Below are 22,269 nucleotides of genomic sequence, written 5' to 3' on the forward strand. Positions count from 1 at the left end.
CAAAGAAATACTTACAAAAATTTGGTTAGATTCTTTAACCATAACCTACAAATTTCCGTCTCCACATTCAGTCTCTGGTGAACGTTTAATTTAAAACGTCCTTTACATGTGTGAGTCCAAACTACAACATACATGGTAGATCCAAATATAATGAAATCTTTGCAATTTATAATTTACTAAGAAGACATTCTTATAATATTACAGCCTGGTCATTTCATGTTTGTCCTATTTGCATGCGCGTTCACATAATCACCACTAGAGGTCAGACTTCATCAGAAAATTAACTGCCTGTCATTTCCATTTGTCCAACCCCCAATTCACTCTTCACATGAATTTTAAGTAATACAGTTATTAAAATATAAGTTGAGCTTTTTCTGTCAGCCTTTAACCCTACACACAGCTGTGTTGAGTGGTTTTTAGTGGGCGTGGGTTTCGATCTACCTCTGGGGTGCTTTCCGCCAACAAAAGAAGCTAGTTGTTTTTTTTGCAGGGTTCTCCCCAAAGTTCTGCCACCTCATACCAGGATGGGACGCAAGGGTTTTTGGGGAGCTGATGGAATAATCTGAATTCTGACATCACTGTGAGGGACTAGCCACCCCATCAGAATGCAAGAGACATATGTAAACTTCTCGTATTATATTATTAAAATGTGCATTTTTATTATTTTAAGCTGGTAAAATAATAAAAAGAGTTGAAGAAAAGACATATGTTGCCTCTATTTTAGCATCAACACCTGAGAACAGGACATACAAGGGAAGTTTGGAGAATTACACGTGACTAAGGTATGGGATATGCCATTCACCAAACTTCCCTTGTACTGTACTTCTGTTTAACCACTGCTATATTTGTAACATCCACACAAACTGAGTCACCTGGCAAGTTCCCAGCAACTTTTTGAAAATAGCACACGGGCTGAAAGAAGTGCTGTGGGATAACCGCTAAACCAAAGTTCATGCAAGCCATTTTTAACCATGTGATAGTTATTATCAGTCAAAAGCTCATTGACTCAGACTCCTCTTTTAGCTCGTTGCTCAACATCTGGATAGAAAACTGTCTTTCCTAGAAAATGCTTACAGACAGATGACATCAACATATCTAAAGAAAGTCTTATTTGAAATTTTTTGTTGAATATCCAAGAATAGATATGTTTTAAAGTCCTTTTATTTTGTAGATCCAGCATTCCGGTCTTGATCAGATTGTAATTTATGTAAGTACCATAGAAATATAAAGTGTAAGGATTGTAAATTTACCAATTTGTAAAGTAACAACAACCTTCAGATAAATTTGATTCTCTAAAAGGTTCAGTATTTCACTTGTAGTAAAGTAGATAGCTGAAATAAGTGAAACATTAGAGTACATTCATTACACCTTATTTCCCTCTGAGACTAAAAAACAGACACATTGAGTGAAAAATAATTTGTATAATTTATATTCATATTTTTTCTTCCCTTTGGTTTAATTAAAAAAAAGAAATTTTAAGCTATTTTATTTTTAGTACTTGTAAAATTTGAAGGCCAAATAAACACATTCAGCAATAATAATTTGCATCCATGCTACCATAATAATTCTGACTTGAACCAAGGCAGTCAAAGAGTGCAACATCCTGCAACACCCCTGAATTCACAATTTTACCCTGACCTACTTGCATAGGTCAAAGTTCAAAGCTAGTGCTCTGACCTACTTTCATAGATCAAAGCAGTAGTTTTTATCTATGGTCTTAGTCACACTGGCATTCTCTATCGTCTTTCTATCTTATCCGGTTCCTGAGTGTACAAAAGTTGAAATTTGACCTTGACTTACTATTCTCAAGGTCAAGGTCATCATCTCATTTTCATCCCCTTTTCTGCCTGAGTAATGTGCTTTTTGCTTCATCTTTCTATTTGCAACGATTGCGAAGATATACGGCGGATACTACAGGACTAACAGACGAACAAACAGACGAACGAACGGACGAACGAACGGACGAACGAACGGACGAACACGTGAACACTGACAGTTACAATACATCACCGCTTTGAAGTGGGATGTAACAAACTAGTATGAATGAGTTTTAAATTCAGCAATTTTTACAAGAAAGTTTTTACACCTTTTCAAAATAATTCAAATTTAAATATATAGCCAAACTCACAGTAGAGTCTCAGCAGAGTGGCTGAAACACAACTTTTAGAGAAGCAAATCAAAACTATTGATTTATCTGAATTGACTCCTTCGCTCTCAGAAACAAATCCAGAGTTTCATGTCTTTTGAGGTTTTTGACCGTCTCGTGAACCGCAGCGTCACGAGGGATTTGGACGGTGAAGAACTCAGGATGGCTCATGATAAACCACCTGGTGTTTTACAACAGCTGAGTGGGCCAGTCGCCTCCCCGTGGGGTTTCCCGAGTGCCGATGACTGAGATGTTTGGCTTCTCATTGTTTGCAGAAGCGCCTAGTATTGATCATTCTTGCTGTGACTCAGCACACGTATGACCCAGTATGGAACACGCTCTGCATGATTATTGTCAGCATTATGGAGTCACGTCATTTTTTTCATATGCTGACCTATTTGGATTTTATTTAAAGGGTGATTGTACATATTTAATGTCACATGTCTGTGGGTATTGTGCTCATCTTGAACTCTAATAGATGAGGCTGACTCTCTGAGCTTGTTCCTCATGAATCCATATCCCCCAGGTTACTGTGTGAGGTTTCTGTTCTCTTTCTCAAAAGGTAAAGGAAAAAAGAAATGATGTCCAGCACTCTGGGCAACAGGCAGAAAGAGGAGTGTTTCCACAGGGAATAGAAAGGAAAGCAGATTGTGAGTCAGCGCATGAGTTTATCTGCTGTAACTGACTAACAGCATGAAGTTTCAATAAGATAAGACAACATTAAGTCATTAACTTCATCAACATTTCTACTTTGTCAGATTCTTGCTCATTGTTCTTTGATAAGAGTCTGACAAAACATTTTGAGATAATGCTATCAAATATGATCCCGTAAGAGTTTCTGGCCTGTTTTCTGTTACTTAAAAGAAAAATTGATAAACTTGGTATTTGCAAATGATTTAAGTCTTTCAGAAATGCAAAATAATATTTCCTTTGATTTATTTTCATATCATTGAATGAATGCATTTGACGTTTTAGCCTGTTCATCTGGAAAACTCATCAGTCTGAGGACATCGCCGTGTGCTTTTTGGATAATTTTAACCTATGTGGAATTGTCCAACTTGAATGCACTTCAATTAAAAAAAAAAATCAATAAATGAAATACGGCTAAAAAAATTCAAATTTTGTACTCTATACTTTGTAAAACGACTCACTGAGGGCACAAACATGATGCGGCTACAGGACTGTACATTAAGAAATAACATTTCCATGCTCTTCTGTCTGATGTGTTAATAAACCGGAAAGCTGGGACACAAACAGCTGTCAATGACATGAAGCCACACAGTCAACAGTGGCGGCTCAGTGACTAGTAGTTTATCTTTATAACCTTCTTAATTTATAAACCCTCATGCCAAATTTCATCATATCATCTCAATCCTTGACTTTGGAAATCTACACACACAAAAAAACCCCATATCTTGCAATATTGGAATGATTCAGAATCTGCACCTGTACTCAGATCGTTACAGGATTTATTAATCTTCTTTCCTAAGAACAATGATCCACTCTGACCCAAAAGTAGCTGTTGTTGGTTTTTTTTTTTGACAGCTTTCTGAGATACCTTATGGACCAACAAAGAAACAATAGCATTCATAAAACCTCCATCAACTCTCTTAGATTAAAATATGCAGATACATTTGCAAAGCTTTGAAAGGAAGATAGTGTCCTTTAACTGCAAAGTTATATTGCATATAGCAAATTGTCTTCTTTGCAAGATGCATATGAAACAATAAACAACGACCTAACGCCGCATTTCCATGATAATCTTTCAGATTTTTAAAGAAAACGGGGACAGAAACAGCTTTTGATGAATGACTCCTGCAGCTTTTTGCATCTGGCAATGGCAGCATGGAACCCTCATTTGCTGCTGAAGTGTCCTTGAGCAACTCTTGAGTGCCAAAAAAAGCAACAACAAAAAAAAACACTTCTGTATTCCATATGTATCACATCACCGATGGATAAAACACACAAATAAAACGCACACATGCACGAAAAAGCAATCAGCGAATCAAAGTGTAGGGGACGATCAACCTGATGACTGGTTTGCTTAGGGCCCGATCATAATTTATTTCTATGTCTGTCTCGTGAAATCGAGAGTGACGCGACCTGTCTGTCTCCCTCAGTGGAGCTCCTTTGTGCACAGTAGGTGGGATATGCTTTTCAGTATTGAGTCAGACAGATGCAGACGCCCCCTGGCGGCAGCGAGCTGTAACTAGAGAAAGAGGAAAATGGGTGGACGGAAAGTCCCCGTGTGGAAATCCCCTTGACTTGGGCTTTTTTTTTTTCCCTTTTTTTTTTTTTTAAACAATAAAACTCTTGCGGACCCGTGTGCTCTTTTGAAAGGCTTTTCGGATGCTGCCAGCTCCAAATTAGATTTGATAGTGGAGGAAACAGAAGGTTTGAATGGCGCCGAGGACCGCTGCGGTGAGGCTGAGTGAAGTGGCTGAGAGAGGACTAGCCTGAGCATCCGGGAGTGCTTTGTTATTACCCCGACATATTACACAGGTAAGACACCCGTCCTCCCTCCCTGTGCCTCCCCCATGTGGACAACAGTCCTCACCCGGGAGGGTGTGAGTCTTGGCGGACACACCACGTTCGGGCCTTGAGTAGCGTACGGTCGTGTTTGTGGGGGACAGAGAGGAGCGTGAAGCCCGCTCACGACAGTGGCTCTGACAGCCATTGTTTACTTGGACGTCACCCTCTTGACGGGTGGCAGCAACGTTTTAAACGGACGACCGTTGGCGTCGTTTGCCGCGGCGCCGCGTCGGCGAGCCGCGGCGGGAGACTCGACGGACGGGTTACATTGTTCCGGAGGTAGTTGTCATTGGAATTACGTAAGCCCCGAACGTCAGCAGAGTCTTGTTGTAGTGTTTTTGTGTGTGCGTGTGTGTGTGTGTGTGTGTGTGTGTGTGTGTGTGTGTGTGTGTGTGTGTGTGTACCCAGACATCCTTGAACCGCAGCGTCCACCGCTGTGCCGGCTGTCTGTCTGCCAGGAGCCTGGCAACCCAACCGCCAAACGGCCGCTAACGGTCGCGGTTGAACCCGCGGTCTGACACCAGGTGTGTGTGTGTGTGTGTGTGTGTGTGTGTGTGTGTGTGTGTGTGTCGGCTAGCCCCTCCAGAGGATGACTAGCCCTTTAGCATTGGCCTGCGCTGTTGTTACACCTGCTGCTGCTTCGAGAGGAGGCCACTACAACAAGTACCCCACGGCCAGAGCTGTGGTGGTGGTGGGGGTGGTGGTGGTGGTGGTGGTGGTGGGGGGGCAAGACAGTTTAGAAAGTCAGCGTTAGACTCCAGGCCAGACATTTCTACTTCCTGTCAACTTAGTGTGAGCTTCACGAGGCTCCATTTGGGTGAAATGTTCCTTTAAATAGTCCAGACTGGCCGGGCTCTGGCGACACTTCGACCCAGTGGCGGTCCTAGACTGGAGGGGGGGGGGCAGAGAATGCCATTATACCCATCCATCCACCACCACCACCACCACCCTGCTGCATTCGGTCAGAGCACGCTTCTCCGCCCAACTGATCATAATAAATTCAAAATTGACAACAAAAAAACCCCCCAAAAAACAAGTTAAATATAAAACAACTAGTGGGAACCCGTGGAAATTCCACGATAAAATAATAATATCAGACTTTGTTTGTTTTCTTCTTTTCAACGCTGTCACAAGAAAACAAACCGTTTGTGTGCGATGAAGCTGTAACGGCTCCGTGTGTGTGTGTGGGACAGACGAAGACGAAGGCCGCTTCGGCTTTAAGGTCCGGCCATCCAGGTAGACGCCGACTTTGCGAGTTCCGTCCTGGTGAATAAAGGATCAGGGTTCATCACATGACAACGTGAGGTCCGTCACAATCAAAGAATATAAACCGCTATGTTTGACGAAGCCAAAACGGCTCCGTGAGTGAGAGACATGGACATAAGCGAAGTCCGAAGCTAACTCAGCTAGCGGCCAGAACGTCCGGGTAGACGCCGGAAGCGTGACAAGCGTGAGGTTTTCAAGTGAGCCTATTCAAATATATAGGTGGGGAGATGAGATGGGGGCCAGGAAGTGCTGACTAGCACGGTAAGGGTCCAAACTAATGACATCCAGATGTATGTCAGGTTTAAGTAGGTTTATAGCTGCTGTCACAAGATATTACAAAATGAGATGATGTCTGTAGGCTCTGTTGTTGATGTTGTTGGGGTTTTTTTTTTTGGAAGGGGGGCAATCATTAGCTTGGTTTGCCTCTGCTAAACATGTCCCTGCTTCTATGGTGAGGGTGTAAGTATCCTACAAAATTCAGAAGCTCTCAGTGAAGTTGATTGGCAATGTTGATGGTTTTGCTTGTTTTTTATTATTCGTACAATAACAGATTAATAATATTAAAACGGTCCGATTCTAGCTTCACTGTATGTGTTTAATGGACTACAGAAAGGCCTGATGGGAATGTTCTCCACAGTAGCCCGGCCTTCTGTTTAAGCTTGGAAAGCACCCGTTTCCTGCCCGAAGGTTCTGAGTTCAGTGGGATACTGATGGTCGGGATAACTCACGAACAATCAAGACATAAACGACAAAATAACACACCCAGAAATAAAAGGTTCTTTGTGGGCTTTATTTCCTTTGACCCATCAAATCCTCCAGTGAAAAAGAAAACGGCGTTCTCAGTGCGTCAATTCTGTGCTGGGTGGTTTCCCTCATAAACTATGAATTAAACTGTCTTGTGTCTCAATTAATAAGGAGGGGAATCTCCACTGAAACTTTCCCTGTAGTCTTTGCTGTTAATTTTCTTTTAGCGCACTCTCGTGTGAAATAACATGCCCGCTCTTCGTCTTTCCATTCAGTTTCCACGTTGTTTGGTCAGCCGTGGTTGGTGCCTCCTCCTCCTTCTCCTCGCACCTCTTCCTCCCCTCCTTCCATCCACCAGGCCACCCATCCGCGATGTCGCAGGGTCAGAACTTCCTTCCCAAATTCCTGTTTGTCTCCAACCTGCTGAAGGCGGTGAAGATCCGTCAGAGAGTGCCAAACGACGTGGTGAAGCCGGCGACCAGCGGCGGCCTGATGCATCACTTGCGGGGTATGCACCGGTACACCCTGGAAATGATCGCCATGAACCACTTCCCGCAGGCCTTCAGGGAGGTGGTTCAGGCCGCCATCCTGGACAGAGCCATGCAGGCCTCGCTGGAGCAGGAGAAGAAACTGAACTGGTGTCGGGAAGTGAAGAAGATGGTACCCTTACGTACAAACGGTAAGAAAGATGCACTGGAATCTTGAGGTACAGTTGTCCAATTTTTTAAGGAAAACTCAGTGATGTCAGGAACATTTTAGTATGATTTGATTTATTATATAAATTATGCTGGAAGAGGAGTTCTTGGTAGCATTTAACTCAAAGTTCAGCCACAGAAATAATTCTAAAGATGGTCCGGGGGGGCAGATGTCACACATTTGTGCCTTGATAACAGGAACTGTGGCAGTCGGCATCACTCCGATGGTGAGGATGTGTTAAGATTGTGTTTGATTGTCAGTGATGGAGAAGGTGCACATTTATGAGTCAGGGTTTGGGTATGTAGGCTCCACTGCTGAGATGTCATTACTCACATGTGGGGTTACTGTAAATGACAATATGGGTTCGCTTTTGAGTACACTCATTCAGCTGCTCCCCCCCACCCCACCCGCACCTCCACTTGGTATTACTGTGTTCAGTCCATCTCTTGCTAAGTCATGCTTCCTGTTATGTGGATGTCACAACACTGGAACATCCCAGAGTTAAAGAACATGCAGACCTTCTTCTCAGAGGTCGGTACCAGGAACATGTCGTGCTGTTATTTACCGTCAGTGGTATTTCAGACCCGACTCTTTCCACGCTAGTTCATTTACAACATGATATATATTTATGTCCCCATATTTTCCTATGTAGGTGTGAATCTTGAAAGATTTTAAGGTTTATGTCATTGTCACTATACATCAAACACGAACAGACATTTATCTACACCAGACTCTATTTTAACACAACGGAAAGCACAGCCATGCCGTCCTTAACAGAAGAAGGAAATGAAAATCAAACTCGTTTGCAAGTTTGTCTTAAACACTTGAGTTTCAGGAGGAAATAGTTTCTGTTTTTATAATAGGAAGCAATTTATACCAGTGGTAAGAAAGTCCTATACTGACCTCATCTCTGAATGTTTTTGAACGTTTCCAGGCTGGATGAGGAACCTGCTTCAGTCTTTGTAGATTCCTTTTTTGTCAAATTACCAGAACGCTCAGTAATTGTCCATCGGCCTTTTAAAGAAGTAGGGACAGTAGTTCTAACTTTCATTAACGTATGGCTCCTCTTCAGGGATGAATTATACACTCTTCTGACTTCAGCTGACGATAACCTGGGTGAATTTTTCTATCCTGTGAAGATGATGTCATAAAAAAGCGAGAGTCTAACTCTGAAGGACTCAGACATGACTTTGAGCAGAGGACGGACAACGCACACACACACACACACACACACACACACACACACACACACACACACACACACAGACAGAGGACTAACTGACTGCTGCTGAGTCACTGAAGCTCAGCAGACACAGAGCGAGGGAGAGAACATGAGAAGTCCGTCAATGAATGTCCGGTCAGACCTGCTCTCATCAATCATGCTTCGACGGTCACGCCGAAAGTGATCGGGGGTCACATGTTTACATTCAACTCAAATACACTATTATGTGTCACGACTGTCAATGCATCAGTGAACTCAAATGAGTTGTAATATCTGGAAAGCCCCTCTGAGCAGTCAGAAGTGAAGAAGAGTTAAAACATCTCCCAACCTCAAGTGGCTTCAGATTCACCTTTGTGAGATCGTCCAAAATCATCTGTGACGTGTGAGGTCATTTAATATGTGAGTGTACAAAGCATTATAATCACTACACTGGTTTCAGGCCACCCTAAAGCCCAGCTATTACTTCTCGGCTAGAAGAAATGAGTTGAACATTCACTTCTCGGCCAGTAAGACAACTGTATTCCTGTTTCTACCAGTGAAGAAACGCGTCATTGATCACATCTTCCTTTTCAAAAAGTTGAGGACACATCCAAGGGTTTTTCCCAAGCAACATCCCATGTCCGTCATGTGTCCCAAACAAACAGGATTTGTTCCACTACGATACACTGACTATAAATACTGTCGTTTCAGAGGCAAGTACACACACACACACACACACACACACTGCCACAGTCTTGTTGCCTTATAAGTGCAGATTTCAGGTTTCTCTTTTTAACTTGGCATCCGTCTTACTTGATTAAAAAAATGTTAAAGAAGAATTAAAGTCAGTCTTGATTGGAACTTTTTGAACATTTTGTGTTAAACTCCCTGGACGGCACACAGAAAAATAGAAGGACAGTGGATGATGTGACACAAACTTAGAGCCTTATTGGAAAGCACACCATCGCAACCAGATAAGGATTAAGTTCGGTGTGTTTTCAGGAAGTGTCCCAGCTTGCCACGGAGGAAGAGTCTATATTTAAACAGATGGGACAGGCAGAACGTCTTTCTATTTTTCGGCTAGCAGCTCATTCGAGGGTCAAAAATCCACGTTTATTTGTGCACAAGAGGAACTGATCATTCGTGCTTATTCTTGTACGATTGTAGGAATCCTTTTTTCAACAGAGAGCTGTGCATTTAATGTTGTCCAGAGTGATGCAAGAGTGTCGGAAAGCCAACAACTTGCCAATCTGAAAAATATTTTTTTCAAAGTATAGTTCAACTAAAACAACTGCATCTCTCATTGCAGTCATTGCGAACCACAAGTAATATTATTTCTTAGTTGCTTTTTTTTACACTACAGAGGTTTGGGTCCTACAAGTTGCACATGTTGTAGGACGGCATCAGCTCATGTCAAAAGTTGCTCTTAATGCAAGAATATTATAAAAACAATGTCGACAGATTAACATTACTGAACAGGTTACAGAAGCTCTGTGTGACTGCACAAAGTCATCTCATCAATCACAGCCTTTACCAGGCGTTAAAGAGATAACATTCCATCCTGTCTAAACCACACCTCAAGTGGAAAATCCAGGACCAGCTGAGTAGCATTGATGAGTTAGGATCATAGAAGGGGAACACACACACACACACACACACACACACACACACACACACACACACACACACACACACACACACACACACACACACACACACACACACACACACACACACACACAAGGCAGAAGTAGGCATTGGGAAATTCCTGTGTTTATTGTAGCAACAGGGTTTTTCATTGCTTTTACTTGACTAACATGGACTCTCCTGTTTCACAATGACAAAAAAACAAAAAAACAAAACGGTGCCGCAACAGGACATTAAAAAAATTCTAAAGTTTTGTTTTGTTTTGTTTTGTTTTGTTCCTGCTCTAACACACAGATGTCTTTCGAGTCACCGACTCTGTCTGAGCAGTTTGTAGAAAAATGATGTTGCATTTCCTTTAGACAACACTTCCATGAAGTTTTATTCAGTTTGAAGGATATTGAAGGATATTTAAAAAGTATCCTGTTGGTGTGTTTTCTCTAGCCTGACATACTTTTAGACGTACGTATGAAGGTTTGGTAATAATCAAGACACCATATAGAGCAAAAACAGGTCCAATGGCCTGGAAATCCCCAGCCTTTTATCATGCCTGATTGTGCACACACTGCATTTTTTAGAGTTTTATAGTGCACGCAGTGGAGTGAACGTGAACGTGCGTGCTTGTTTCTCTTTCAGCATGCCTGTTGCACTAAAGTCATGCATGTCTGCCTCTTCCTTGTGCGTCAACAGGAGATGGTAACTGTTTGCTTCACGCGGCCTCTCAGTACATGCTTGGCGTTCAGGACACGGATCTGGTGCTCCGGAAAGCCCTCCACGGCGTTCTGAAAGAGATGGACAACGCTGTCTTCAGAGCCCGCTTCCAGGCAGAGCTGCTGCAGTCCCAGGAGTTCACCCAGACAGGACTCAGATACACCACCATGGTATGAAGATTAAAAATACGTTCCATTCCTCAGCATTAAGGTCGTCCCTGGATAGAAACCTGAGCGGAAATAAATAAAAGTCTCTCTGCTGCTGAGAAAATGTAGTGTACATAAATAAATAGATTCGACCCACAAAATATGTGTGTACTAGTTAATGTCCTGACTCTTTGCCTGTGTTTGCTGTCCCAGAACTGGGAGGAGGAGTGGGAAAAGATTGTGAAGATGGCGTCTCCGGTCTCCAGTAGCAACGGCCTCCAGTTTGACTCTCTGGAGGACATTCACATCTTCATTTTATCCAACATTCTTCGCAGGCCCATCATTGTCATCGCAGGTACGCGTTTCTTTTTTTAAAACCATTTAAGAAAAGGTTTGGCAGTCTGCATAAGGGCTTGGATTTGTTAGCTTTATTGATTAAAATCACCAAAACACATCCAGAAGTTAAAAAAATGTTTTTCACAGACAGAAGTAAGGGCCCGTAAAATATGTACTAAAAACATACTTCCTTTCTATTTTTATCGGACAATTTTTGGATGGCTTTAACAGACCAGGTGGTCAGGAGTATGAAATCTGGCTCCTCCATCTCTCCTCTGAACGTGGGTGGGATCTATCTCCCGCTACATTGGCCGCCCACAGAGTGCTACAAATACCCGATCGTGCTCGGCTATGACTCCCAGCACTTTGCACCCCTCATCACCATCAAAGACAGCGGTCCAGGTAGGAAGCAGGAATACACTTCTCATTCTGGATGCACAACCCACCAACACCTCTGGACATCCGGCTGGTTACAGCAGTGGTTTAATCGGTATTAATTTACAAATGGCTACCAATGGATCGTGTATCTGATGAGATACACGATCAGCTGCTTTCTACTCTTCCTTGTTTTCCTGTGGAATTCTTACGTGAAACGTAAACAAAGGAAAAAAGAAAGTAAAAGAGAAAGTTAAAGAAGCTGCTCATGTTTTTACTTGTTTCTATATAACATCTTGGTCTGCATTTCTAAGAAATCCGAGCTGTACCGCTGATCAACCCGGGACGTGGGGGCTTCGAGGAGCTGAAGGTTCACTTCCTGATGGAGAAAGAACAGCAGCAGAAAGAGAGGCTTCTCAAAGACTACCTGCTCCTTATAGAGATCCCGGTCATCGGCTTGGGCTACGACGCCACGCGAATCATCAACGCTGCTCGGTATGTCCAGCTCTTTTAAATATTAACACCCCAGTTTTATCCTGGTCATGGTGTTCAATGTAGTTTTGTCTCTACTCTAAGGCTGGATGAGGGGAACCTCCCTGAAGACATGAACCTCATGGAGGACTACCTGCAGCTCGTCAACCACGAGTACCAGCGCTGGCAGGAGGACAAGGAGCAGGCATGGGCCGCCCAGCCGCAACGCCCGCCTCCCTTCTCCGTCTCCCAGCTGTCCCTCATCGAGATCCGCTGCGCCACACCTCGATGCACCTTTTACGTCTCCGTGGACACGCAGCCTCATTGCCACGAATGCTTTGAGAAGCGACAGGCCACCACGGGTGGAGGAGCGAGGATAGATGGGGTGGTGCAGACCAAGGGAGGAGGGGCGCAAGGCGGGGTAGGAGTGATAGGGGGATCAGAGACTGAGATGAGCTCCAGAGGAGCGAGAGGCAGCAGTCCCCCGTCCTCGTCGTCTGGGAGAGGGGGGGTGTTATCCAGCCCACGCTCTGCTCCCCCCACGGCCCCCAGCCTCAGCCTGTACAGCGAAACTCACGCCATGAAGTGCAAGACACCCGGGTGCCTCTTCACCCTCAGCGTGGAGCATGACGGACTTTGCGAGCGCTGCTTCAACTCCAGGCAGAACCTCGGACCCCCTGGAGCTGGAACGGCTACTACGGGACCCCCAGGCGCCAACGGAGGGCCAATAGTCCCCCACCCGGCCCAGGGCTCTGGCTGGACCCAGTGGGGGGGGCGCGAAACAGAGACAGAGCGCTGCAGCATGTGCAGACAGGAGGCGTTCAGGATATTCAACGGCCTGTGTCCCCCCTGCATGCAGAGGCAGCAGGCTCCTGAGAGGGGGGAGCCACAGCAGAACAACACCAGGACTGAGGCCTCGGCTTCAGCCTGGAGCCAGGCCCGGGACGCTGAGCGGCCGTGCCTCACCCTAACACCAGGACACACCTCAGCCTGGCAAGTCCCTCTGGCCCGTCCTTGTAAAAGATCTGGTTGCCAGTTTTTTGGAACGCCAGAGAAGTTGGGTTTCTGCACTATTTGCTACGTAGACTATCAAACCAACCACCGTAAGTCCCAGAACTGAACTCTTAACACTCCTATATCATGTCAAAAAGATGTCTAAGCAGAACTTTCAAGTTACTTTTAACAAATTACCAGTCAGTTTATTTTCCTTGGGTAAAATTAATGTAGAGTTTTTCATGTTGCGACTATAACTCAATTATTTTTCAGGTTGTTTTGCATGGTCACAGTAAATCTAAATACGATTTTGAAATAGACAATCATCTGGGACATTACTTACGTCGATCACTGTCCGTTCCAGACCTGACCCCTCCCCCTGCGCCGGTCCAGAGCAGGCATGGTTTGGAGGCGGGCTTCCAAAACGCCTTACGGTGCCGCGGGCCTGGATGTGGTGCGGTTGGGAAGGCGATGCTGGAGGGCTTCTGCGACAAATGCTACGTCAAAGAGCAAAGCGCGCGGCTCAACCAAGCGACTCATCGCTCACCACACTCCCCTCCTCCGGTCGTGGTAGGTGCCTGACGCCTCTTGTAAACCCAGTCGTCTCTGTTTGTCCGTGATTCTCAGAATCGATCCTATTGGTCCACATTTACCAAATGGTTCTTCTCCTTTCCCTCTTCCTCTGTTCAAAAAAGCGTGAGCGAGCAGTCAAACCCAGATCTTCGCAGCAATCCCAGACCCAGACTCAGTGCCGGCGGAGCGGCTGCAGTAACGTGTCCCCCGGTTGTACAGACCTCTGTCCGGAGTGCCACACCCGAGGCCAGGGCAGGGAGGCGGGCAGACGGGCGCAGGCGCCCAAGGAGAAGTCCAAACAGCGGTGCCGGACGCAGGGCTGCGACCACTACGCCAACCAAGAGAAACAGGGCTACTGCAACGAGTGCGACCACTTCAAACAGATTTACCGCGGCTGACCACACACACACACACAAACACACACACACACCCCTTTCCCCCCCCACGCACGCAACGACGATGACAACACATCGCGAGCACGTTGGAGCTGCTGCCATGCTGTGGGCGCCCCATGCCAGTCAATGCACCTCTGATACTAACTGACCAACTAACTAACTAGCTAGTGACTTACTAGTAACCTTATGGCCTGAAAATCAAACCCCCCATTTAGAATGTGAAGAATGAGTGTGTGTATGTGGGGGGGGGGTTCTGTATGTGTGTGTGTTTGTGAGCGTGTATGTCTGGGTGTGTGTGTGTGCGAGTGTGTGTGTGTTCGCAGTAGACATGGCCTCCAGAATACCTCTTTGTGCAATTATTATCATCTGATGTGCCCCGTGCACGGTGAGAGGTTTGGCGACATGTCAGAGCAACTGACTTAACCTTTGTGTACAAAATGTATTTAGAGGTACGCAGAGATTCGTGCCGGACAAAATGATTGTATGTTGACATAATGAGGCATCTGACATTGCTTTCTAGACCACAGCCAAGGATTAATACCCCGTAAGTCTGTCTTAAACCCATCTGTGTATCTGTTTGCCTGTCTGTCTTAGCATTTGCTCCGTAGGTTGGAGTAGGAGGGGAGGAAGTGGGGTGACCAGCAGCAAATTGGTGGAAGTAGTCAAAAGAAGTGAGCCAAACTGGGACCAAAGCAAGTGAAGTGAAATAAAATGATGTCATCTAGCATTGTTTAGTTAGTTCTCTAAAAAATACTTGTGCATGTCCTCCCGAAATTGACAAAGATCCGCAAAAAAAAAAAAAAAAAAAGGCTGTTGAAATTAGTGTCGGTCAATAGCAGTTCAAATTTATGCTGTGAGGCAAATTAGCAACAGCGTTACTAGTGATCTGTTATCTAAAATCAACTTTATGAATTTGGAAGGTGTTTGGAACCATGTGACTGAACAGTGCGAGACAGACAGGGCAGGCCCCTGCTAGTTTTTTGGTGCTACATGTACAGAAATACGAGCAGCCTCTCCATTGTAGCCAACATGCTGGAGGTATCACGGGACAGACGGCAGAGACGACGTAGAGACGGGACTCATCCTCTTTCTATTCCTACTGCCCCTCCCATTAGTTTCCTTCGTCTCTTTCAAAAACAGATATGTTGCCTTGGACATTGTTTTCCTGTTTACTGACCACTTAAGCACCTAGTAATGCATAACATACACACACACATGCACACACAAATGTAGTTGCTCCATTTCTGTCAGAAGGGGATTGCCAACTATACAGCGAACCTAGAACACAATTGAGGAGTGAATTCTGGACAGTTATCCACCACATGCACGCACACACATATGCACATGCAAATACAGCTCTGTAAGATTGTATATGCCCCGCTTTAGTTGCAGGTGATTTGGTAGGTGAACAAACCCGCAGTGAAATGCATTCCTTTCTGAACCCGCCACACGGGACGTGCCATGGTGTCAACTTCAGACCTTCAGAGATCGATCCCATCGCCTGCTTTTGGCTGACCTTGTTTATCTGAATGTGTTTTTGTGCTGCTGCTACTACAGCACAGCACCGGGGCTGATGATGATGATTAGTTTTGCCTTTAAGTAGTGATTGAAATGTTATGGACCAGAGGGGCCTGATTTACTGATTCTGGATCAGTGCTCCCACCTATACAATGCTTTTGTGAATATGGATCTCGGTCCTTATTATAGGACCTCCTAACTTGATGCCTCATCTTCTCCAACACACACACACACACACACACACAACACACGCATGTGTGCGTCTGGAATATATAAAATTGACATTCCTGTTGTTGTTTTTTTATATATATATATTTGTTTGGGGGATTTTTTAATGTATTTTGATATATTTGTTTCTGGGGTTTTTTTTGTTGCCAAAAACACGTAACATGTGCCATCGATCACCAACAGTTGTTGTTACCTCCTTGAACATGGCCAGCCTGGATGGTTCTTAACTAACTAGCCACAGATATACATCTCCAGTTTTGTGTAACCACAGATAAGAGCTATTCAAGCACTCTCATCTCGAAAATCCCCAACTCATACGTATCTGTCCATCCAGATACTACTGAGAAATCATCCACAGTTAACTTCATGTGTAAAAAAATTTTTTTTGAAAAATGTTCAAATGTGATACGAAGCCTAACATTCAGTGGCCTCAGCAGATGTTCATCTGTGGCTGTAGTTAGAAAACAGGCTCTTGGTCTGCCTTTTCATTCAACTGTATCTTAATCTGTCGGGCCAGCCCTCCCGTGGATGGCCTGAATATAGATCTCTGTGTGCTTTAATCACCTCTAGACAAACCTTAATCAGTTGAAGGCCAACTAGTGGTCAGTTCATCAGGGCCCCTTAACATGGTTTCTGGGCGTTGACCGAGTTCGACCGGGAGGAGATCATATAAGTTGCACATGACTCGTCTAAGCTGCTGAGGCATTTAGGAATGGTACTCCGACTCGCTTAGGGACATTCCAACAGTAGGATAAGCATCCATGTAAGAGCAGAAGGTGTAATAAAACATGCAAACTGTGTGGAAGTTTCTTTGTGCGACTTTTCGACAATAGGGTATTGTATGAAAAAAGCCTGGATTTATTTGTTAAGTATTTATTCATATCAAGATATCTGTATTGTGTGATTCAATAATTATTTATATGTTGTCCTGAAATGAATTATTTTTATGAAGAAATCTGAAAACTGTCTGATGTGGTTCTTTTACATTTGTGTATGTGTGTGTGTGTGTGTGTGTGTGTGTGTGTGATATCCTACAGGCACTATACTTGTAGTTATCATAGCGTTCCTCTCCAGCACATTGCCTGATTCTGTTTCCGTTCACATTGAGGAGCAGTTCAACATTCAGTTCAGAAGTTTCAGTGGGTGCTGCAGAAGTCACCAGATTAGTGATCAGTGAGGGCCGCTCAGATGTGGAAGATGGAACCGCCCGCTTAACTGGTTTCGCTAGTTTTGGTTTTGTAATATATGCTTCTTCTTAATTTTATTCTCATTGTTACACATTTCCATACAATTTTTTTTTTTTTTCCTCAAAGGTGATTTTTTTTGTCGCTTCAGTTCTTCCAAGGTTAATGCTAAAAATTGACTGGGAACCCCCACCCTCACATAGAAAAAGGCAGCTCACTCGGGTGGAGTGTATCATGTAGTGGGAGGGGGCAGTTTGGAACGAGGGGACATATGGCAGTGACAAGTGGGGAATTGGTAATAATTATATATAGCAGGACAGAAGTGACATTTAACAAGCGTGGCCCTGCAGGGTTTTGCGAAGGCTTTCTCACCATCCCACAGTCTACTACATTCACAATGGTGTGTGGTTTCCTGGAAATACCCCAGCATGCTAACACTCCCTCTGACAACTTCCTTTGCAGACATGTGTTTTTTCACTTGACATGTGAGAACCTCACCGATGTGATGCAGTAATCCTCCCCATACAGTCTCTGAAAATACGGATGTTTGCAGATTTGAGCACACAGCAGCATGAAGTACTGTTCATTCAAAAGACCAGAACTATAATTTGTTTGCAGGAGTCAACATGGATGGAGGGTTTCTGAAGTTTTGACATTATGCACATGGGTGAAGAAAGAAAACCTTTTAATCAGTATTTGAATAACAGAATCATATGAAAAAACATGACATAGAAAAATCCGACTGTGCTTCATTAATAACAGGATTCTAAATATATTTTGATTATGCATTAAAACTTACTTAAGTGTAATAGTAGACCAGGTGGACTCGGATGATAGAAGTCAAAGTGAACACTGTTAGCAAACAGACAGGAAGACTTAAAAATAATCTTCACACAAACACATTCCTGTGTTTATGGTCGAAGGCTTGCTTTCAAATACCAACTCCTTAAATAACTCTCAGTGCAAATATCTTTATAATTAAAGTCATTAAAGTCACCTTGGATCACATTGTTGTAACTACTTTGTTAAATAATCTACACTCCACATATTTTACTTCATATTTTGACTCCTCATTTGAAGAGCATCTCTTCAGGATCACTTGTAGTTGACGAGGTCCTGATTGCATTGTGGCATACAGTATTAAGAGTCATTCGGGATGTTTATGACAACCAAGATATTTATATAGATGTTTCAATGATATTAATGTATTTATATGTAATTTATTATAATATTTTTAAAACATACTACTGTAATGTGAACTGGATTCTGTTGTATATACTGTTGTACAATAGATGGCGATAAATGGTAACTGCTATAAACACAAAGAAAAAAAGAAGAAGAAAAGGATGAAGAAGAAGAAGAAGATTTTTTTTTGCAAAAACACTTAAATCACACTCAAACATTTTACAATTTTACATTAGATGAAAGTGCTAAAGTGCTTCAAAAATACTAAAAACCAATGAAAAGAAATGCAATTTAAAAATCAGTGCGTTATATCAGGAAATTTGCAAAAGTGAGTTGATCATCAACTAAAGTGCATAGGACATTTTTGTGACACCAGATGTTCCTAAAGTTATTCAGGTCTTTTGTCATTTTATTAAAACCACATTCTAGTTTTAAGCGACATCTGATGTTACAGCAAAAAATAGTATCTGCTTCTTGAATCAGTATTGTTTTCAATTCTCCTCTTTCTGGTCAAGTAAATTTTGAGGCGAGTTTTGCCTCTCCAGAGATAAAATTTTAAAAGCTGCCACTTTCTTTGATTCCATTTCTTGAACCCAGCACCAAAAATAAATTTCCTGATATTAAAATTTTCACTGAACAGATTAAAAACATTCGTTAAAAGAGTGAAGAGCACACTGCAAGTCTCCCACACTCATTAAAAGCATGAAAGACTGTCTCATGAAGGGGACAGAAGGGACACTGGCTTGTAAAAAACAGATAAAAGCATTGGAACCGATGGCACCGTGTAAAATTCTCCACTGGAGGTCGGCTGTTTTTGTCTTGAGGGGAGATTGAAGAAGAAGAAGAAGAAGAAAACAAGACAAAACAGAAGAAGAAGAATAAAGAAAAAAGACTACAATTCCCAGCAAAACGTTAAAGGAAGCGAGAGTACTCGATTGAATATGTTGTTCTGGATCCAAGGTTTCGGCGCTCGGGCGGTTACATACTTACAGGTTATACCGCCCTTGGAGAATGGCTGTGAACACATATCGAACGCACCACAGCTGAGAAACGACGAAAGACGTTTACGACGGACGCGATATCCTTGGTGATGCAGTTACCACGAATGGACCGGCATGTTTACCAGCGTGACTTGATATAACGTTGCTTACACGTCAATGAAACCGTTAGACTCGGACGAGGAGGAAGCTGAGCAACTGACTGCTCGCCAAAAGGAGCTGAGAGGTAAGTACCGCTGTAAGCTGCTAAACATGCTAACAGCTAAAAACAGAGGCAAATGGGACAGTATGAACTCTGTTAATCCGTGACCGCTAAATGAACTCGGTGTCTTTCGATATGTTGTATATATAATAGTGTAATTACAGTCGTCTAACTTAAAGCCAGGCTATTATAAGGACACATATTTACAAAAGACATGTATCTTGCCAAATTGTCTTGGGGAACTGTCCTGAAACTGTACATTTCTGATGTTTACGTGTGTGTGTTGGATCAGAGAAGGCTAACCAGAGCATACATCAGCTGGCCAGTACCCTGGAGCAGCTGAGCCATGATGGAGAAGATGTGCAGGAGCTCATTGGCAGTGAAGGTCCTGCTCTCAGCCCCATGTCTGAGGAGGACAAGGCCACATGGAGCCAGAAAACACAGAGTGAAGCAGGTAACTGATTTATTACGGGATAACTGTCTGTCGTAGACATCGTAGTCCACTGTTTTAAATTTCCACAATAATATTTACAAATGCACAGAGTTATAATCTGGTGTGTGTATGCACTCATACATGTGCATGCTTGCTTCATTTTCTTCTGTTTTTATGGGACTCTAGCGAATCAGTTGAAGAGTCTTCTGCTGAAGCAGTGCAAAGAAGGTCCCTCTTCTGTTCCTGCTTCGAAGAAGAAGTCTCCATCTAAGGTAGAGCAAGCAGCTTTGCATGGATAAATATTTGAATGCAAAAAAAAAGGGCATTGCAGAAATATCTTTGAGGCTCTGGAAGTAGATGCACGTAGTTAATGTTTATGGTTTCACCATGATACCACAAGTTTGCTCTTGATCTTGCCTTATTTTTTAATGGCAACTCTTTTTTCCCCTCTGTTAGAGAGTACAGTGGGAGGGACGGCCCAGTTTGACTACTTATCATGATCTGGTTCCAATCGTCCACAACCAGTCGGAGTACATCCAGCACCTAGAAGCTGAGGTCAAATTCTGCAAGGTATATACTAAAGAGTATGTGTATTTTTATCTTTGAAGTCCTCTTTTAATTTTGTGCTAATTTGTTTGCTTTTCATTCATGTTTGTGTGACTTCAGGAAGAGTTACAGGGGATGAAACAGCGCCTCAGAGTGGTGGTGGTAGGGAGAGAATCCAATGCTGTGGATGAATCTTTAGAAGACTGCACATTAGAAAATTCCACGGTAGTGTGTTTGTATTGAAATTTTGTGCATGGCATTTGTGTTTGTGAACCATATGAATGGTCATGCCATAAATGATGACACATGCATCAAAATATGACGGGATAAAAGGTGAAGTAAAAGTGAATGCAAACCTTAAGGTTGAGTTCACTATTGTTGTAAATGCCTTTTATCTTCAGGTAAAACCAGTTGCTAAGTTATTACATTGATTGTACATTGATTACATTGATTGTAATCTTTTGAGGACATGTATAGTACACATTTGCAGTAGAACTTTTACTGAACTTATTGTTGGGATGAGACTGGCATTTTCGAAATGAATGATTATCTTGGGAAAAGTCTCTCATCTGTTGTGATGTGTTCTTCTGATGCTTAAGGGTGTAACAGTCAAAAGCCACACAGCCTCCAATGCAAATAATAGCGGACTGCAGAAAGCAGAATACACCACGTGGAAAAATGAACCGGTAAGGATGATGGATCTGTTCTCTCCTTCTACAGTCACTTTCTAGTTATCCTCTGTATGTGAACAGACTGGTTCTTAGCAAAATTAAAATTCTCTACAATATAATGATTTTTTTTAATATAACCTGATTTGAAAAGTTGAGCTAAATTTTTGGAAACATTTGAAAATATTGTCACCATAATATACTGTAATACTGTACTTCAAACTAGCATGGCAGAATTTTTGCCTGCTCCCCTCTGGCCATGAGGTTGATTACACAAAAACTAACAACCTGGAGATACTTCTGACATATTTGACAGAATGTCATTATTAATCTCATTGCATCTCACATTTTAGGAGCAAGTGAAATGTACCTACAAGGCCCAGATTGAAAGTCTGGAGGCACAGATTATCTCCCTAAGGTCAGTCTACTGAACATTAGTTACCATCTTACCTTATCAGTTTCTTCTGAACTCATGTTTTGCGTATACGTTCAGGAAGGATCTGTCAGTCAGTCAAAAAGAGTATGAGGAGGTCAAGGTTCTTCTGAGACATAAGGAGAAACAGGCTGCAGACGCACTGAGGGCTGATGGAGTTCCCCGTGTGGCTGGATTGTGTCTTAAATGTGCACAACTCGAGGCCATCCTGCCTGGGTCTCAAACAAATCTGCATCTTCAGACTATCGACAGGCTCACTCAGTCAGTGGAAACACACAGACACACAAATAAATGGAATCAATCTTGTTAACCTAAGAGAATTAACTCCCTAGACTGCAGGTTATTAATATGATAGGTTTTAATGCTGGTTTTGCATTTTTCTCTATTTCAGGGAGCGTGATGAGTTACTTGTGGCTCTGCAGAACATGAAGGCTTGTCAGCAAGGGGTAGAACAAAGGCAGTGGTCAGCCTGTCTCCAGCTGAAACAAGCTGTGGCAATGACAGAAGAAGCAAACTTGTGTAAAGCTAAGGTCAGAGAAACAGATGGAAGTTTCTAACTGTGTTTGCCCAAACAGAATTTTTATTTATTAGATCTTCTAATTTTTCCCTTATCATTGTGTTTGTACTTGTTACTGTGGAGTTACC

At 43.1% G+C, this 22,269-nt stretch overlaps 2 protein-coding genes across 3 annotated transcripts in view; both read left to right on the plus strand.

Moving 5' to 3' along the window:
• The first annotated feature begins 4,392 nt into the window (after positions 1 to 4,392).
• tnfaip3 (tumor necrosis factor, alpha-induced protein 3) lies at positions 4,393 to 16,941 on the plus strand. 2 transcript variants are annotated; one of them, XM_068327556.1, is made up of 9 exons: positions 4,393 to 4,648; positions 6,964 to 7,367; positions 10,920 to 11,110; positions 11,300 to 11,441; positions 11,654 to 11,824; positions 12,112 to 12,292; positions 12,374 to 13,371; positions 13,581 to 13,831; positions 13,957 to 16,941. In XM_068327556.1, the coding sequence occupies exons 2-9, from the start codon at positions 7,061 to 7,063 to the stop codon at positions 14,230 to 14,232; spliced, it is 2,517 nt and encodes an 838-aa protein (XP_068183657.1). In that variant the 5' UTR covers positions 4,393 to 4,648; positions 6,964 to 7,060; the 3' UTR covers positions 14,233 to 16,941. The 2 variants fall into 2 exon arrangements, with proteins under 2 accessions (XP_068183657.1, XP_068183658.1); XM_068327557.1 differs by having other exon boundaries at positions 4,395 to 4,648; positions 13,626 to 13,831.
• A 2,301-nt stretch (positions 16,942 to 19,242) lies between these two features.
• The window catches only part of sdccag8 (SHH signaling and ciliogenesis regulator sdccag8), a 34,673-nt gene continuing 31,646 nt past the window's right edge, over positions 19,243 to 22,269 (plus strand). The window contains exons 1-9 of the mRNA XM_068328137.1: positions 19,243 to 19,568; positions 19,837 to 19,998; positions 20,164 to 20,249; positions 20,434 to 20,547; positions 20,644 to 20,748; positions 21,123 to 21,209; positions 21,545 to 21,609; positions 21,685 to 21,885; positions 22,016 to 22,154. Coding sequence (XP_068184238.1) covers positions 19,502 to 19,568; positions 19,837 to 19,998; positions 20,164 to 20,249; positions 20,434 to 20,547; positions 20,644 to 20,748; positions 21,123 to 21,209; positions 21,545 to 21,609; positions 21,685 to 21,885; positions 22,016 to 22,154 — 1,026 coding nt within the window. The 5' untranslated portion in view covers positions 19,243 to 19,501. The remainder of the gene's footprint in view (positions 19,569 to 19,836; positions 19,999 to 20,163; positions 20,250 to 20,433; positions 20,548 to 20,643; positions 20,749 to 21,122; positions 21,210 to 21,544; positions 21,610 to 21,684; positions 21,886 to 22,015; positions 22,155 to 22,269) is intronic.

Source organism: Antennarius striatus, chromosome 11 (assembly GCF_040054535.1).
Source record: "Antennarius striatus isolate MH-2024 chromosome 11, ASM4005453v1, whole genome shotgun sequence".
Taxonomy (NCBI): domain Eukaryota; kingdom Metazoa; phylum Chordata; class Actinopteri; order Lophiiformes; family Antennariidae; genus Antennarius; species Antennarius striatus.